Source organism: Mytilus edulis, chromosome 3 (assembly GCF_963676685.1).
Source record: "Mytilus edulis chromosome 3, xbMytEdul2.2, whole genome shotgun sequence".
NCBI lineage: Eukaryota > Metazoa > Mollusca > Bivalvia > Mytilida > Mytilidae > Mytilus > Mytilus edulis.
The window spans coordinates 8,303,615-8,321,802 of NC_092346.1; the positions used below are offsets into that span (position 1 = coordinate 8,303,615).

The 18,188-nt window shown below is 34.3% G+C and overlaps 1 protein-coding gene and 1 long non-coding RNA gene across 2 annotated transcripts; both read right to left on the reverse strand.

The window, feature by feature from the left end:
• Positions 1 to 228: 228 nt before the first annotated feature.
• On the reverse strand, positions 229 to 3,771 carry LOC139514165 (uncharacterized). The gene is made up of 3 exons (XR_011662576.1): positions 3,646 to 3,771; positions 1,154 to 1,277; positions 229 to 809 (listed from the first exon to the last, which is right to left on the reverse strand). It is a non-coding gene; the product is annotated as an uncharacterized lncRNA (long non-coding RNA).
• Positions 3,772 to 7,748: 3,977 nt separating this feature from the next.
• On the reverse strand, positions 7,749 to 14,252 carry LOC139514164 (hyaluronidase-1-like). Its single transcript, XM_071302955.1, has 5 exons — positions 13,220 to 14,252; positions 11,065 to 11,315; positions 9,290 to 9,430; positions 8,437 to 8,644; positions 7,749 to 8,106 (listed from the first exon to the last, which is right to left on the reverse strand). The coding sequence occupies exons 1-5, from the start codon at positions 13,493 to 13,495 to the stop codon at positions 7,942 to 7,944; spliced, it is 1,041 nt and encodes a 346-aa protein (XP_071159056.1). The 5' UTR covers positions 13,496 to 14,252; the 3' UTR covers positions 7,749 to 7,941.
• Between the last annotated feature and the right edge of the window lie 3,936 nt (positions 14,253 to 18,188).

Here is an 18,188-nt window from a genome sequence, read left to right on the forward strand (position 1 = left end):
ACAAACCACATCACCTAGATAAATACTCAAGATTACAATATATAGCAAATAATATTTTAAATTCCCTGCCATTTCAATGACTGTTTAATGCAATTTATTATTTTAAATCCTTTGCTGTTACACAGAAATTTTAAATGCAAGAAAGAATCTCTGAAACACAAACAGAACGAGTCAAATCAAGGCTATTTAAGTTGTATTAATCAAAGGCTGTCAAGGAGGAAAAAAATCTTGTTTTAAATTATTTAATATATCATATTTTTTCCAGTCTTTGCATTCCATTCCCACTAATATCTGCAATGAAGGTAGGTGGTCATTCCCATGCTAAGATGTTGGTCCCAATGGAAAAAAATTCTACAACACTGCATGTTTTACTAGATAGCACAATCAAAATCCAAATAATAAATCCATGAATAAAAAGTATAAGTTGTTTAAAATCTAAATTAATAGACAAAAGAAAACATCAAGGCAGGACGTCAGACATCAAGGATCTAAATGCATATAGGGATAATGCACAAGAAAAAATTATTTGCTGCCAGTATATGGTATTGTCCTTTGGAACCTGAAACTTTTTCAATTATCTATGGCAAAATTGAAACTATTGCATTGAAAATCTATTTAAAGATGATAAAACTGCCCACTTATTTATCTTCAATGCCCCTCTTCTACACAATGACCAACAGATTAGTTATCACGTCAATGGCTATCTTCCACCAGACAACAATCACTAGGGTCCACATATTTCCAGTAAGTCAACTATCCCCATGCAACAAAAACCCAAGACAATATGCAACATCATTGACAACCATTTCCTGAAAAGAAACAAAATAAATACCTTGGCAACAATGCAGATATACAGGTAGGATACGAGATTTATTTTCAAAACTTCATCAACTGAACATGAGCATAAAAAAGTCAACCTGATTTATTTATTATTATAATTAGAGAAATCTTGAGTTTATCAATGTTTTTTTATTAAGTATCTGATTTTGTTTAAAAAAAAACAAGATTTGAAGATTTCATAAACCTGATGCATATTGTAAGCTTATCCTAAATTTTAACAAAGAATTTAAGAACACTACATTGTAAGTCAGTAATAACAAGTGTATGGCATGCAAATTTCTCAGTGCAAGTAAACTAATGTTAGATAAATTACCTTCAAAAAGCTAATCCATGGTTCAGGGTTTCAGGTTCTACCCAGGATTTGTCCCATGTGCATCACATCTGAATAAATATTCATCATTTCTTTCATGTCGCAAGTACTGTATACCATATACAATCTAAAATCAACAAATTGCTTATAAAAAAATTTCCCCAGAGGCAGAGCTAGCAATGCAAGTGCAAAGATTTGTATGTGAAAATTGCAGTGTCCTAAGATCAAAACTTATAATCTCTTTTTTTTTTGAGTCAACGTTTGACTTTACACTGAGCAGTTAATTTAAAACAAATCATGTCAATGCTGATGAAATTATGAATTTTGACAAAAATATGGCAAGAGGACCCTTTTCCGTTGAATTTTATACTGCCCTGCACTAACCGATTGTTATAGCGATTCAGATTTTAAATAGACAATTTTAATTATTTCCCTTTGTCTTTGAATGCGAATATATATGGCCAACATTATATCATAATATTGTATATATTAGAACATCAGTAACCAAGAACAAATATAGTTCATGATTGATGATTTTTTTTATTATTTTAAATTTAACCAGTAGTTATTTGAAGGTTAAGAAAGAATTAATTCAGCAAATTTTACATCTGTAAAGGGGAACAACTCAGACTGGAATGTACATGTGACACCACCAATATTCAAACTTGATCAGAATTTTGTGGTAATAAGCATTGAGCACAAGTTTCATAACATTTTGTTGAGGCAAACTGTTACATGTACCAATTTTGGGACATAGGGTGCTATAAACAGTTTCGTACTAAAAACTAGGGGTATTTCCCCAGTGAGATTTACATACTGATGGAATTCCCTGCTATTTATATACCACTAAATGAAAAAGTTGATTGTTTTTTATGTTCAATGTGAAAAACATATATTGAAGTTCAATTAAAATGCCACTTTTGTCAAGATTTAAAAAAAAAAAAATGTTTTTGTGACTTCCTACTATATGGGAGGCAACTCCATAAACAGCTGATTTTCACCTGTTGCAAAAAGCACTTAGATTTGTCAGGTAAGATAGCTCCTTTCGGAGCAGGCGAACGTAGGCTGAAACTACATTTTCTTAAATCAGCCGGATAAGCTCTTCGAAATGCATATTATAAGAAATCTCAAATATATGCACAGGTTACTGATCCGTGTGTCCAAAGGTGGTCTGTTTTTAAGGTTTTTTAGGGGGAAAATGCCTAATTTCCAGCTGATAACTTGTACCAATTTGCATGTTTAAACAAGAGATGTTGGATTTTTTTTAATTTATTCAGAAAGTTCATAGAATTATCTTTCCATTGATGTATAGATATCTATATAACTATGAATATCTGACTTCTGCATGATGGGTCCACTATTACATGCCCTGTTACAGAATGACGTCACGTAAAAAACTGTTGATTGCACCCATATGTATAGACAGACAAGGCTTAAACTATCTTCTATGCTACGACTGGATTAGAATAAAAAGTTGAAGATAGTATATACATAATCAAACAGCGAAAGAAACTAAATGAAATCAAATTTTATGTACAATGTATATGTTACATAAAATTTGATTTGCCACAATACTAATATAAATCATTGGTTATGGTTTTTCAAAACAAAGGGCCTTAATTGAGGGCAAAGTTTGGTGATTTAACTGTTCATGGCTAGAATGTTGGAGTTGATGATAGTTTTGTGTTGGCACACCGAAGTGTATCATTTCTTTGTGGTCCAACTTTACTTGGGGTAATAATGCCCTTTAATGTCAGGAGTCAAACAGTCATCTTGCTACCGTTGGCGTCAAATTTGTTATAATTATACTGTAAATCGTCAAAATATCATTATCGTTATTTGTCAGAGGTCTTAAGAAATGAACATTAATTTTTTTTTTAAAACTAGTCATCTAAATAATTTGATGTTTTTATCGTCGAAAAGAGAATATACATTTTACCACCATGTACCAAAAATTACCATTAACATTTCGCAAGAACTTTTAACGTTGTTTGTCATGAAGGTACCCCCATTACTGAAGCGCTATATGACCCTTTGTCATGGAACTATAAATCATTTTCAATCAATATTCAATTTTTTTTACGAAATCAGTATAAATGAATACAGATTTCAATCTACAATATGGCGACATTATAATAAAATAACAATTAATTGAACAATTTTCTCAAAATATATTTCAAGCCAACCAAGTCTGTTTGGAGCAAAATTTTATCATCAATGATCATAAAGCCCATATGGAAGTCCTAAAACGTATCCCACCTTACAGATAGGAGTGAAAAGAAACCAAAGATACTCAGAATAGGCTAAACCCATAACTTCACAATAAAAAATCGTATGCAGAAGATATATTTGCCCGCCCAAATATATAAAGAAAGATATGTGGCATTATAATTTTAGTAATCCCCCCTTTTTCAACGAGCCACGTATTCTGAAGACTAAATAATATAAATATTAGATAAAAGCCATGCAGAACAACATACAAAGCAAATATTTACTTATGTGATGTTCTTGCCTGTCCATGTTATCAACTTGAACTTGAAAAATTCTGCTAAGCGTTTCTCAACCATTCTCGTTCGTCTTTGCTGCGTAAATACTATTTATCACGACATTTGGTATTTATACCTCAACACAAATTTATTCCTGCGCGACGTGTTTACCAAAATAGTTCAGTAGTTTTTCAATCAGAAACAGATTTTATAACATAATATACAGCTTTTTGGAATATTCTAGAAAACAACAAATTTATTTTGAAGTCAAAAAAGCTTTTTAAATGCATTTACCAATTAGAAAATTGAAAAACAACAGAAAATCTGTAAACATTACGCGGAGGTATATGTCAGTTGTATTTTTCCCTTACGTAATCATCGTCTGGACTACGTTTGTCGCTATGACTGGTTTTATCTGGTTATTTTCCGAGGCACAATTGGGATATATTTGTATGTGGGTGTTGAGACTAATAATTAATGTGATAAATCATGCAGGGACCAATATGAACAAATAAACATTTTTTCCACAACATCACGTTAATATTTGTACAATCAAATATTTCCGTAAAAACTGACTGAATGCAAAGGGAAAATATCAGCAGGGATAGTCATGCAGTATTTATAATATATAAATGTATATCGTTTTTTAAACCTGCCTTTATGTTATTACCAATTTTCCCGCATTAAGTTTTTCACATAAAACCCAAGCTGTAATCATTGATCATCATTGCTTTTATTTTTAAATCTTATCATATTAATCAATATAGTGTAGGCCTATACATTGTGCAATCGACTTCTGTCATAGATGCAATACCCATCTTACATTTTTTATATGTCACATAAGTTTTGCTTACTTTTTAAAACATCTCTAGATCTACAAATTTTCTTGATGGAAGACATCTGTCATTCCAGCTTTTTCTTATCAAAGGATATTGTATATATGAACTTTTTAAATATACAATTCCTTGTTCTAACTAAGGTTATTTTGCAATATAATATTATGACTGGATCAGTGTTCGTATGACGTACGAAAGGGAACTCGCCTTTTTATCAACACTAAATTATTTCAATGTAATTCTCTATTTTCATAATTGGTATATATTCAGCTTAATGTTATTAAATTTAGACATAAGAGTTTTACATGGATGAATTATCCGCGGCATCACAAAGGATCACAAAGGACTGGATTTAAATAACTTATTTATTTGATGATGTATTCTCTATTATATTTGACCAGAGCCCCTGGCAGAGACATATATATATGCCAGTCTTGAAAGTTTTTACAATGATTTTAAAATATATTAGCTGCATGGCACTTGTTACTCTTTTAATCTATTGTTATTTTTATTTGGCATCTGTTATTTGTTAATCCTTTAATTGCTTAATTGTTGTTAGCTCTTGCCGAAATGCTAATTAGTCTCAAACTATGGGTAGCGATTTTCCTATAATTCATTTTGTAGGAATTCCAAATTTCCCGTTTATTATGACACTCAAAGTATGGGGATCTAGATTTTCCTTAAAGATTCATATTTGACTACAAATTTCTCGTCTATGATACCAGGGCGACATGTCGCTCTCAGCATCTCCTATAATTCTGAATATTTTAGCAACATCAGTAATTAAAAAGGGGACCATATGATTTAACACCACATAGGATGTGTATAAATTCTAATGTGTAAAGCACAAACAATAGGGACGAAAAGGGAGAGTAGAAATTTAAATGGACGATATACAAAAATACCAAAAATGAAACAAATTGTAAAATATGAAGTTTTCGAACATTAAACATAATCACTCGGATAACAGCACAGTAAAACACAGGCACTCTCTGAATAAAATCCGATAAACATTTATCTAAATGTATATTGGTAAATTCATTTTCTTTTTAGAGGCGAAATGCCAATGTAAAACACGCATAAAAGAAAGTCACTAGTTATTAATTGCTATTCAGTATTTTGTTTTGTTTGTTAATCCTGGGTTGTTTTTTTTTCATTACACATGTTACATTTGTGAATAAAACTATTCTTTTCTATTCTGGTCTAGTCTTTTCTAGTCTAGTCTAGTCCAGTCTAGTCTAGTCAATTATGTAGAATGATGGATAAAGAGAGATAACTCTATATCTATAAATGATACTGGATAAAATTCATTATACACATAGTTACACATACAAAGCAGATTTTAAAGTTATTGCTTAATCTAACGACAACCAGTGAATGATAGACTAATCTAACGACAACCAGTGAATGATATATCCCTTCCTCGTATACTAACCTGAAACACTGATGTGACAACAAAACATGCATACTATTTTGTTTGTAATTTGTTATAGTTTACTGGTAGAGGTTTACAAGAGAAAGATTGACGTACGAACATATCTTTTAACCCCGCCGCATTTTCATGTTTTTTTATATTACGTTGTATATCTTTATTTTTTGGAGAAGTAAGTGTTGATAGCTTTTCTTAAACGGTTTCTTATTAATTTTCAAGCTCTTTATAGATTCCGTTTTTTAAGAGCTTAACCTATTACACAGACACTTGTCTAGCTAGCTTTTGTTGAGAATTGCAGTGTTGTCCTCTAAATATCATTTTGTCGCTTTGCCGTTGGGTTACGTAAGTGCAGTTTTCGTACATTCCAAATATCTTTTTTTTATATCAGATCTGACCGCATGATTGTACGTATAGGGGGAGCCTCCGGGGTTGAGATCTTACAAAACATGTTTATCACCGCCGACGCATTTTTTGCGCCTGTCCAAAGTCATGAGCCTCTGGCCTTTGTTAGTATTGTATGTACTTTAATTTTAGTTTCATTTATATGTTTTGGAGTATAGTATGACGTCCACTTTCACTGAACCAGACATAGTACACAATTTATATAGGACCCCGTTCGGGGGCGGGATTTTCTCGCTGCGTGGAAGACCCACTGGTGCATGCGACTTCACGATTTGACCGATAGTAAGCATAGTTTTGTGGAAGATATGAGATTTTAAAATTCAAAAACCCGAATAAAGAGCAGACAACAGCCGAAGTCCATGCACCAGTGGGTCTTCCACGCACCCGAACGTGGCCCTAAATAAAATTGTGTACTACGTCTGGTTCAGTGAAAATGGACGTCATACTATGATCATACTATACTCCAAAACATATAAATGAAACTAAAATTAAATACATACAATACTAACAAAGGCGAGAGGCTCCTGACTTTGGACAGGCGCAAACAATGCGGCGGTGATAAACATGTTTTGTGAGATCTGAGGGCCCTCATGGGGTTTTTGATTATGTGATTACTTGGCCGTTTTTTTTTAATGATTATTTGATTATTAAGCCAAATATTTCATGATTATTTGATTACCTAGGACTGTATTTTTAGTTTATGATTATTTGATTACTAAAGATAAGCAAATATTTAATGATTATGTGATTATATTGGCAAAAAATGGTGATTATGTGATTACTAGGACCCCCCCCCCCCCCATGAGGGGCCTCAGATCTCAACCCTCCCCCTATACGTCTAGACAATGCAGAATAAATAAACACATAGCAATACGCACTGTAGAACTCAGTTTAAAAGAATTTCGAGTCCAATGTCAGAATAGATAACAACAGAAACTTAGCAAAATGACAATGATACACAATTTAACAAAACACTATTAGCGGTTTATACTGATATTTGTTTAACTTGATCGAGAGGACAACTGTTTGACATTCTGGATGTGTGCAAGAGTATATATATTTACACGATCATTAGTTTTTAATCAATTTGAGAAACGTTTTTATTTTTACATATAACTGATGATCAATGTATAAACTTTTTTTTTCATGCACAACTATCTTTCCAACATTTTGTTGGTCAATATATTCATTTTATTGACGTACGAACATATTTTTTTAACCCAGCCCCATATTCCTGTTTTTATTTTATATTCTGTATCTTTATGTTTTGGAGACCGATATTATGAAGTTTTATGGAAGATATGTGATTTTATTTGGACTTGATCGAGAGAACGACTGTTTGACATTCTGGATGAGAGCAAGACTATATATTTTCCCACGAACATTAGCTTTGTACCAGATCAAGGAACAGGTGGTTTTTTTTTATATATATAATTGCTAGATAAATGTATATACTTTTATTCTTTATGAACAACTATCTTTCCAACATTTTGTGGGTCAAAATATTCATTTTCAAGCTGCCTTTACATTAGAAAGATTATCAGTCTTTCTGTCAGTTGAAATGACCGGTCATTTATTTTCTAAATTATCCTCCCCTCTCTCCATCGTCCATGTCAAAGAACTGTCGTTTTAATTTTACGTTCTTGTCAAGTTATTAACAAAAGGTCCAAGAACATTTAACAAGTATGATTTCAGATTGATACACGCAGATTTATCAGCAAAATTATTCGAAGTGTCCCACAATATAACACCATCCAAACCAGTGTCGTAACTTTGCTGAATGGTATTCTTTAGGTCTGCCTGCAAGATAAAAAAAAAAGAATACAAATAGTTACAAGCAATATTCATCTCATGTCACGATGGATCACGCGAATCCTGTCAGCAAAAGGGTCACTGTTAATCTTCTTATCAGTTTTATTCAACTATATATATAATAACTGTGGATAAGAATATGTTTATCGCTATTTTACCTATGACGACGTTGTCAATTTCATTAGCAACGCCATGTGCCTCCGTAGTTTCTAGCGATAATTTTCCATCTCAAGCGAGTAGCATGATATAAAAAATTATCACAAAAAATTATCAAAGGAAAAATGAACAAAATAAGGATAAAATTAAGTATACTTTTACCTGTGAATAAAAATGTTCAGTATCCCGATATCGATAGCGAGAGTAGGCTAGTACTGGAGTTGATGTTTTTGAACATTTCGTTTTCATTCTCTTGGCTTCTGCGATGATTCCGGAAACTCTAATACGCTTGTCTTTGTCTGTTCCAAACTTTTCTGGCAAGTAAATCGAAGGAAATATCGCAGAACTTCTTGCAAATAGCCAACACAATCTGGAAAATATATCAAAATTGTACTGTTTAGTACTAGTAAAACGCAAGTCATTTTAGGTCATTGCTCTGTAAGCCAACTTGATAGTATCTTATTGAAGGCAAAAATTGTGTTTTTCTTTGTTTCCTATATGGTCTTTTAGTATTTTTCTAACAGTAACCGTTTCTTGAAGGTAGGAAATTATGAAAGATAAAAAAAAAAAAAAAACACGACTAGAAAATATTTTGAGAATCAAAGAAGTTAGGTCCCCTTGCTGGTATGTCGTTGTCTTGAAGGCTTTAACTTTCTTTATCTTGACGTAAAAAATTATTGAACGAGAATAATTTACTTTATGCACCAAAAACATGGAGGAAAATCACTAAGCAGACCTCCATATAAGATTTACCCGAAGCCACCCACACCTTAACTTGGTCTAATTTCTTCTTCGACCCAAGAGATGCATATCGACTGAGGACAAAGTCCGGGTCGATATATATGCTTCTCTTGGTCGATATAACCACGTATTGACCCCAAACAAAGGCTACCGTTTTACTTTCAATTTAGTTGATTATTTTGTTAATACACATATACAATCAAATATCAGTAAATTATGAAATGTCCAAGTGTTGAAATAAATTGATGAATTTGTGTCGAAAATTGATAAATACTCGTTATTGTATTCCATATCGTTCGTTGGGCAGCGTTTCTGTCCTTTCTTGTAATTGTAACATCTTGGGAATCCATAAAATCCCCAGTGTCCTGTTGGTCTCAGTTGTGTAGCATATTCTAATGTTTCCAGCATTAACTTTCTAAATTGAATAAAACAGTTAAATTATGTGCAGTACACCAAATTAACATACACAACAACGACAAAAAAACGAATGCCTGTACCCACAGGGATACGAGTAATTTGTTTTACGTTCGTTTGTAATTGTATCTCTTATTTCGCCTTCACGCTGTATCATATATAATGAATTTAGTATTGATGACTGCTCTTTGATTGTCCTCTTTTTTAATTTCCAATTGTTTGTTGAAGGATACCACATCGGAGCAGGATCTGCTACCCTTCATACGCACCTGATATTTTTTATGTTGTGTTTTGTATATACTGCCATTGTTTTATGGTTTATTTTTGTCGTGGTGTTGTACGTTTCTCATTGACTAATGAATTTGAATAATTCTTTGGTAATTCCGATTCTCTTTAATTTACATATTGATGAAAAACGATATGATATATCAGTGATTCAGATAACGAATATTCAAGAAGAAATTGTCGAGCCATCAGAAATCAGTATATATAAATTTGCGAAAGCAAATTAACAGATCTAACATTGTTGGATTGATGTTTAGACGAGTGGCGTGGATGTAAGCAAAAATCATAAATCACCGTTCGCGGACTTTAACTAGAGGCTCTAAAGAGCCCGTGTCGCTCACCTGTATTTACTAATGCTTTAGAAATCATGTAAAATAAGGTTAAAAAATCATAATTTATAGTATAAGATATCATTAGATACTATAATAATATCCAAGATAATAGCCAAAAACTGCAAAATTTCCATAAAATTACTAACTCAGGGGCAGCAACCCAACAACTGGTTGTCGGATTTGTCTGAAAATTTCAGGGCAGATATATCTAAATCTGATGAACATTTTTGCCACCAGTCAGTTTTGCTCTAAATGCTTCAGTTACAAAGATATAAAACAAAAACTGCATTTTACCCTATGTACTATTTAGCCATGTCTGCCATCTTCGTTCGCGGGCAGGATCATCGGGTACATTTTTTAAACTAGATACTCTAATGATGATTGTGGACAAGTTTGGTTACATTTTGTCTTAGTAGTTTCAGAGGAGAATATTTTTGTAAAAGATTACAAAAATGGAAGAAAAAATGGTAAAATTGACTATAAATGGCAATAACTCCTGAAGGGGACTATTTTGGTCACTTGACTTATTTGTAGATATTACTTTGGTGAACATTATATTGCTGTTTACAGCTTATCTCTATCTATAATAATCTTGTCCAATTCATCTGAAAATTTCAGGGCAGATAGATCTTCACTTGATAAACAATTTTACCCCATGTCGGAGGTATAAGCCAAAATCTACATTTTACCCCTATGTTCTATTTTTAGCCATGGCGGCCATCTTGGTTGGTTGGCCGGGTCACCGGACATATTTTTTAAACAAGATACCCCAATGATGAATGTGGCCAAGTTTGGTTTAATTTGGCCCAGTAGTTTCAGAGGAGAAGATTTTTGTAAAAGTTGACGACGACGGACGACGACAAAGTGATAAGAAAAGCTCATTTGACCCTTTGGACCAGGTGAGCTAAAAATTAACAAAACCTTCAACGTATAGTCAGCGATGAAAATGTGAAACAATAGAAACGAGAAAAATAACGGCAATACAAATACAATATAAAAAGCTTCTATTAAATGATACCTTGCACTGGTTTCAAACTGAATTCTTGCTTCATCTTTTACTCTTGATGGGTTCCATTCAGGGTGAAGTTTGGCAACCAGTGCCTCAGATTTGTTAATGTAGATCGTTCGAGTATAACTGTATTTGTTGCGATCAAAAATAGGAACCCAACCTTCCCAATCGATAACAGCAAACCCGCCAAACGAGCTATCTGTGATTTTGTTTATGACATCCAGCTTTGTTTTCATCAAGTGTTTGGTATGATTAACCAGCTTTAAAAAAGGAAATATATAAATTTAGGGCTAACGACCATTAAATACTGTCCAGAAGTATACATTCATAAATAAATGATGGAAAATGTTTTAATGAAGAGACAGAAGATACCAACGGGAAGGAGCAATCACAAATCATACTCTAAAGGGGAAAAGAAACTGAGAACGCCATATCAAAACTAAACAAGAGTGCACACACTGAAATGTCTCGCCTTCTGTACTAATCATTGATATTATGTTGATAGTCCTAAATATGAAGCTTTTTTACAACTGTCACATAAACTTAACATTAACCTAGAAAACTAAACATTGACCAATGAACCATGAAAATGAGGTCAAGGTCAGATCAGTGAACCATGCTAAGCAGGCTGTACAGCTAACAATTCTTCCATACAACAAATATAGTTGACCTATTACTTATACATGTAGTTTAAGAAGAAAAAAACACAAAAAAACACAAAAACGTAACACTGAGCAATGAACCTTGAAAAAGAGGTCAAGGTTAAATAAAGCCTGCATGACTGACATATAGATCATCAGTGGCGGATCCAGAGGGGGGGGGGGGGTTCCGGGGGTCCGCACCCCCCCTTTATTTTGGCCGATCAATGCATTTGAATCGGGACATATGTTTGCACCCCCCCCCCCCCTGCACCCCCCCTTTGCCCTGGGCTAGCACCCCCCCTTTCGAAAATTCCTGCATCCGCCACTGATCATTACATATTTCCATACACAAATATAGTTGACCTATTGCATATAATATTACATGTAAAAAAAAAGGACCAAAACTCAAAAATTTAACTTTGACCACTGAACCATGAAAATGAGGTCAAGGTCAGATGGCACCTACCAGCTAGAGATGTACATCTTACAATCATTACATACACCAAACATAGTAGACCTATTGCATACAGTATAAGAAAAACTGACCAAAACACAAAAACTTAACTATAACCACTGAACCATGAAAATGAGGTCAAGGTCAGATAACACCTGCCAGTTGGACATGTACACCTTACAGTCCTTCCATACACCGAATATACTAGACCTATTGCTGATATAATATATGAGATATGGACTTGACCACCAAAACTTAACCTTGTTCACTGATCCATGAAATGAGGTCGAGGTAAAGTGAAAACTGTATTACGGGCATGATGACCTTGCAAGGTACGCACATACCAAATATAGTTATCCTATTACTTATGATAAGAGAGAATTTAACATAAAAAAAAATCTAAACTTTTTTTTTCAAGTAGTCACTGAACCACGAAAACGAGGTCAAGGACATTGGACATGTGACTGACGGAATCTTCGTAACATGAGGCATCCATATACAAAGTATGAAGCATCTAGGTCTTTCACCTTCTAAAATATAAAGCTTTTTAGAAGTTAGCTAACGCCTCCGCCGCCGGATCACTATTCCTATGTCGAGCTTTCTGCAACTGAAGTCGCAGGCTCGACAGAAACTACCGGAAAACTAACAAGTCCAAAAAAGCACTACATACTAACAACCGAGTATCATGACCCACACTAAAAACCGACGGTAATGCATCGCTTCTACAACTACACGACCAATTTGATCAGGTCGACGTGTCGTGATCTGACATTTTCAAAGGAACTGTTATGATGAGTTAACATCCAGTGGCAAATATTACATGCACGTCTTAGAAAAGGTACCCTACTTTGTCCAATATTATGGTTCGGATTTTTCTGTGCTAAATTCGATCTTGTGACAATGTAGCAGTTCTGAAGGAAGACTAGTCATCCTACCAGGAACTTATGACATCCTTGGCTCAGATTAGCATGTAATAGGTATACGCACTAGTTTGTTCGTTAAAAGATGTTGGTTTGCAATCGATTAGAAGAAAGAAAAAAAATCTTACATTTCAGTCAAGAATATTTACCTGTGGCAAACCACCGTACTGTGCCGTTCCATTCGGTAAAAATTGAGGATATAGTCCTGGAGCAGGTTCAAGAAAAAGCGTTACTAAATCACCTGAAAACGACTGGTTCCTGTTCGATCGAATATTAAACTTTGATAAAGGCAGGTCTACCCCATACCTAGTGTAACATCTCTCTGAAGGCACATTCCATATCACATCAAACTCGCGATCATGTGTGTTTCTCATGGTGAAAAATAAATAATAAATCCAAAACAAAAAGTTAATAAAAGCTGCCATAATAAGTGAATTTTCTTATTGCAATTAGTATATCCGATTATACCGGAAGAGTAAGAAATATAACTTAGGACACATTTTAGATGTATCGAGAGTTTTTCATGAAATAATCCGGAAATTATCTAGACGATTATTAAGTTTCATCTAATAATGCTCCACATTTCCTTGTTATACTGAAAAAGAGGACGAAGTCCATAGTTTAATCTTGAAACGTGTAGTACGAATAAGTTTTAGCTTTGAAAGAAGCTTGTCTGTCCATATCATATACTGAACATGTACTGATGGATTGATTTATTGGACTACACCATTGCCAAACAAACTAGATCAGGTCAAACAGATAACACCACTGCCCAAAAAACAGACTACATCATGACCAAACAGACTACACCACGGCCAACCGGACTACACCACGACTAACCAGACTACACCACGACCAACCAGACCACTACATGAACAAACAGATAACAATCATGGCCTAAAATACTACACCACGGCCTAACAGACTACAGCATGGCCAAACATACAACACCACGGCCAAACAGAATAAACCATGACCAATTATACAACATCATGGGCATCAGACTACTTCATGGCCAAACATACTACATACAGACTACATCATGATCAAACAGACTACACCATGGTCAAACAGATTACACCACGGTCAAACACACTACACCAAGGTCAAACAGACTACATCCTGGCAAAGAGAGTACAACTTGTATTTTTGTCCATCTGATGAGTTAAGCCTTTTTCAACTGATTTTTATAGTTCGTTCTTATGTTGTACTGTTATACCACTGTCCCAGGTTAGGGGGAGGGTTGGGATCCCGCTAACATGTTTAACCCGGCACATTATTTATGTATGTGCCTGTCCTAAGTCAGGAGCCTGTAATTCAGTGGTTGTCGCTTGTTTATGTGTTACATATTTGTTTTTCGTTCATTTTTTTTACATAAATAAGGCCGTAAGTTTTCTCGTTTGAATTGTTTTACATTGTCTTATCGGGGCCTATTATAGCTGACTATGCGGTATGGGCTTTGTTCATTGTTGAAGGCCGTACGGTGACCTATATTTGTTAAGTCTGTGTCATTTTGGTCTTTTGTGGATAGTTGTCTCATTGGCAATCTTTTGTGGATAGTTGTCTCATTGGCAATCATACCACATCTTCTTTTTTATACAACATGACTAAACAGACTAAATCATGACGAAAAAGACTACACCATGGCCAAACAGACTACACCATGGCCAAACAGACTACACCATGTCCAAACAGACTACACCATGTCCAAATAGACTACACCATGGCCAAACAGACTGCACCATGACCAAACAGACTGCGGCACGGTTAAACAGACAACACTATGACCAAGCAACCTAAAGCACGTCCAAACAGACTATAACATGGCAAACACACTACATCACGACCAAACAGACTATACCATGACATAAACAGATTACACCATGGCCAAACAGACAGCAGCACGGTTAAATAGACTACACCAAGACCAAACAGACTAAAGCATGGTTGAATAGACTACACCACAGCCAAACAGACTACACAATAATCATTTAGACTACACCATGACCAAACAGACTACAGCAAGGCCAACCAGACTACACCTTGGCTTACAGACTATTGTTTCAGAAAAAGTGAGAAGGTTTGGTACCATTAAAATGTTTAATCCCGCTGCAAATGTTTGCACCTGTCATAAGTCAGGAATCTGATGTACAATAGTCGTTTGTTTGTGTAATTTATACGTGTTTCTCGTTTTTAATATAGATTAGACCGTTGGTTTTCCCGTTTGAATGGTTTTACACTAGTAATTTTGGGGCTCTTTATAGCTTATTGTTCGGTGTAAGCCAATGCCCCGTGTTGAAGGACGTGCATTGACCTATAATGGTTTACTTTTATAGATTGTTATTTGGCCGGAGAGTTGTCTCATTGGCACTCACACCACCTCTTCCTATATATATATACACCTTGGCCGGAGAGTTGTCTCATTGGCACTCACACCACATCTTCCTATATATATATACACCATAGCCAAACAGACTACACAATGACAAACACAGACTGCACCATGGCCAAACAAACTGCATCACGGTTAAATAGACTACAGCACGGCCAACCAGACTACACCATGGCCAAACAGACTGCAGCACAGTTAAACAGACTACACCATTACCAAACAGACTACACCATGGCCAAACAGACTACAACATGACCAAACAGACTACACCATGGCCAAACAGACTACACCATTGCCAAACAGACTACACCATGACCAAACAGACTACAGCACGGCCAACAAGATTACACCATGGCCAAATAGACTACAGCATTTCCAACCAGACTACACAACGAAAAAAAAAACTACACCATGGACAAACAGACTACACCATGACTAAACAGACTGCAGCACGGCTAACAAGATTATACCATGGCCAAACAGACTACACAATAATCATTCAGACTACACCATGACCGACTACAGCATTGCCAACCAAACTTTACCATAGCCAAATAGACTACACAATGACAAAAACAGACTACACCATGGACAAACAGACTTCAGCACGGTTAAACAGACTACACCATGACAAAAACAGACTACACCACTGCCAAACAGACTACACCATGACAAACAGACTATATCAGACAAAATACACCATGACCCAACAGACTTAAGGACGACCAAACAGTCTTTACCATGGCAAACAGACTACATCATGGCAAAACAGACTACGCAATGGCAAATGACGAAATTCTCAAGAGAAAACAAGTCCACAAAATACCACAAAGCAAACCTATTTAAAGTTTGAGTAACACAGACCCTAGCAAAAACTGTCAGTGAACTCATGTGCTACAGAAGGGTCAGCAGTGCCTAAAAATTAATGATACGACTGGTTTAATAAATTTGACAATGAAAATGGGGAATGTGCTAAAGAGATAACAACCCGACCATAGAGCAGACAACAGCAATAACAATAACCTTATTTAAATACTATGATGACTCAAACTTCTGTCAAAATGGCAGTAACATGTCCTATTACACTAGAAGAAACAATTACAAATTCTCCACTTTTTTAAAATGACAATATAGGAACCACATATTAAAATAAATAGAGAATGTTCCAGTCCATGTGACACAGATGATGCCCCTGCTTGTATACTATGTTATAACTTAAAAGGAAACTTGTTTGGCATACTTAATTATGTGGTATTTTACCAAAAACACAATAATTGATTGATCAACATAATACAGATTTTGATAACCATAAGATAGATACACTTTTTGCCTACAGCTCATTTTATCTAATTCAATTTTAGTTGACCGAGACAGGAAGAGCAATTTATTTACACCGTATAGGTTCTGAATGGTATGTCAACTGATAAAGAAATGTAGAATGACAGAAATTAAGCCATCCCATCCAATAAATACTTTGGATATATTAAACAATATCAACTCAATAAAGACAAATACTTTCAACATTCAGTTTATTTTATTCAAGGCTTTGCACATAAAGCAATTAATCACAAGGTCTTCAGGAATTAAAGTAAATGCATGTACATAAATGATAGAAAAAAAAAGATGTTCTCTCTAAAATAATGAGTTGCATATTAAATAAAGGAACATTATGATTACAAAATGTCACAGCATTGAGAGAATACTCAGACTTCAAGAGAAATATAAACATTTCATGTTTTTGTTCTGGTATAACTCTATTTTAGAAAAAAAAGAGTATTTCTTTAATCATACATATGTCCTAAAACACTAAATGTGTTTTGTTTGGTCAGTTTTTATCAGTGTTTTCCTGTACCTCTGGGATGAATGAAATTTTCAACTACATAACTTTATAGGTTTTAGATAAAAAATGTTTCAAAAAGTTATTTGATCACTGGTAAATGGAAAACACAGGAAGATTGTCAATAATACAACTATCAATCATTATGCAGAAAAAAAGATTGGTCAATCGTTGGAGTTTAACGCCACTATCAGAACTATTAGCATTTTGTGGTCATCAGTTCTTATTGGTGGAGGAAGCATGAGTGCCAATTGACCAGAAAGAGAAAATATCTACCAACAGAATCAGGAGAAATTTGAAATATTTCTATCTTTCAAAAGAGTATGTTAACTGTTTAGAACGAATCAGAACATGTTGAATAAATAAATATTTAAAATTTTTTACACTTTTACATTGAAAACTACAAAACAGTACAAAGCTTTACACTTTATATATAAATATATTAGATACACCTAACTGTATAGTATACTTAATGTTCATAAACATCCCGCTAACTCCAACTAAATTATTCTGGGAAGACATTATCTCGTCATGGCAGAAAAATCAAAATAAAATTTTAACAAAATATCAGAATAATCCAGATCCAAATATTTTAAGATTATAAAACCCATGTCTCTCATCAGTCTAATGAATACCTCTTTCTCATTCTTTACTTGCCAGGTACATGCTTTCTGTCTACTACAGTAATGCAGGTTTAAGTACTGTGAATGTGGGCGGGAAATAAACAAAATGAGTTTACAATCTTATCAAATACTATAGATTCTCTTATTTTCATTGGCACCATTTTTTTGTGGATTTAAGTAAAGATTTCAATGATTTCTTGGTTTTGATCATTTTATTTATACAAACCTAAAGATTCATATATATTAATTAAATAAAAGAGCACTTA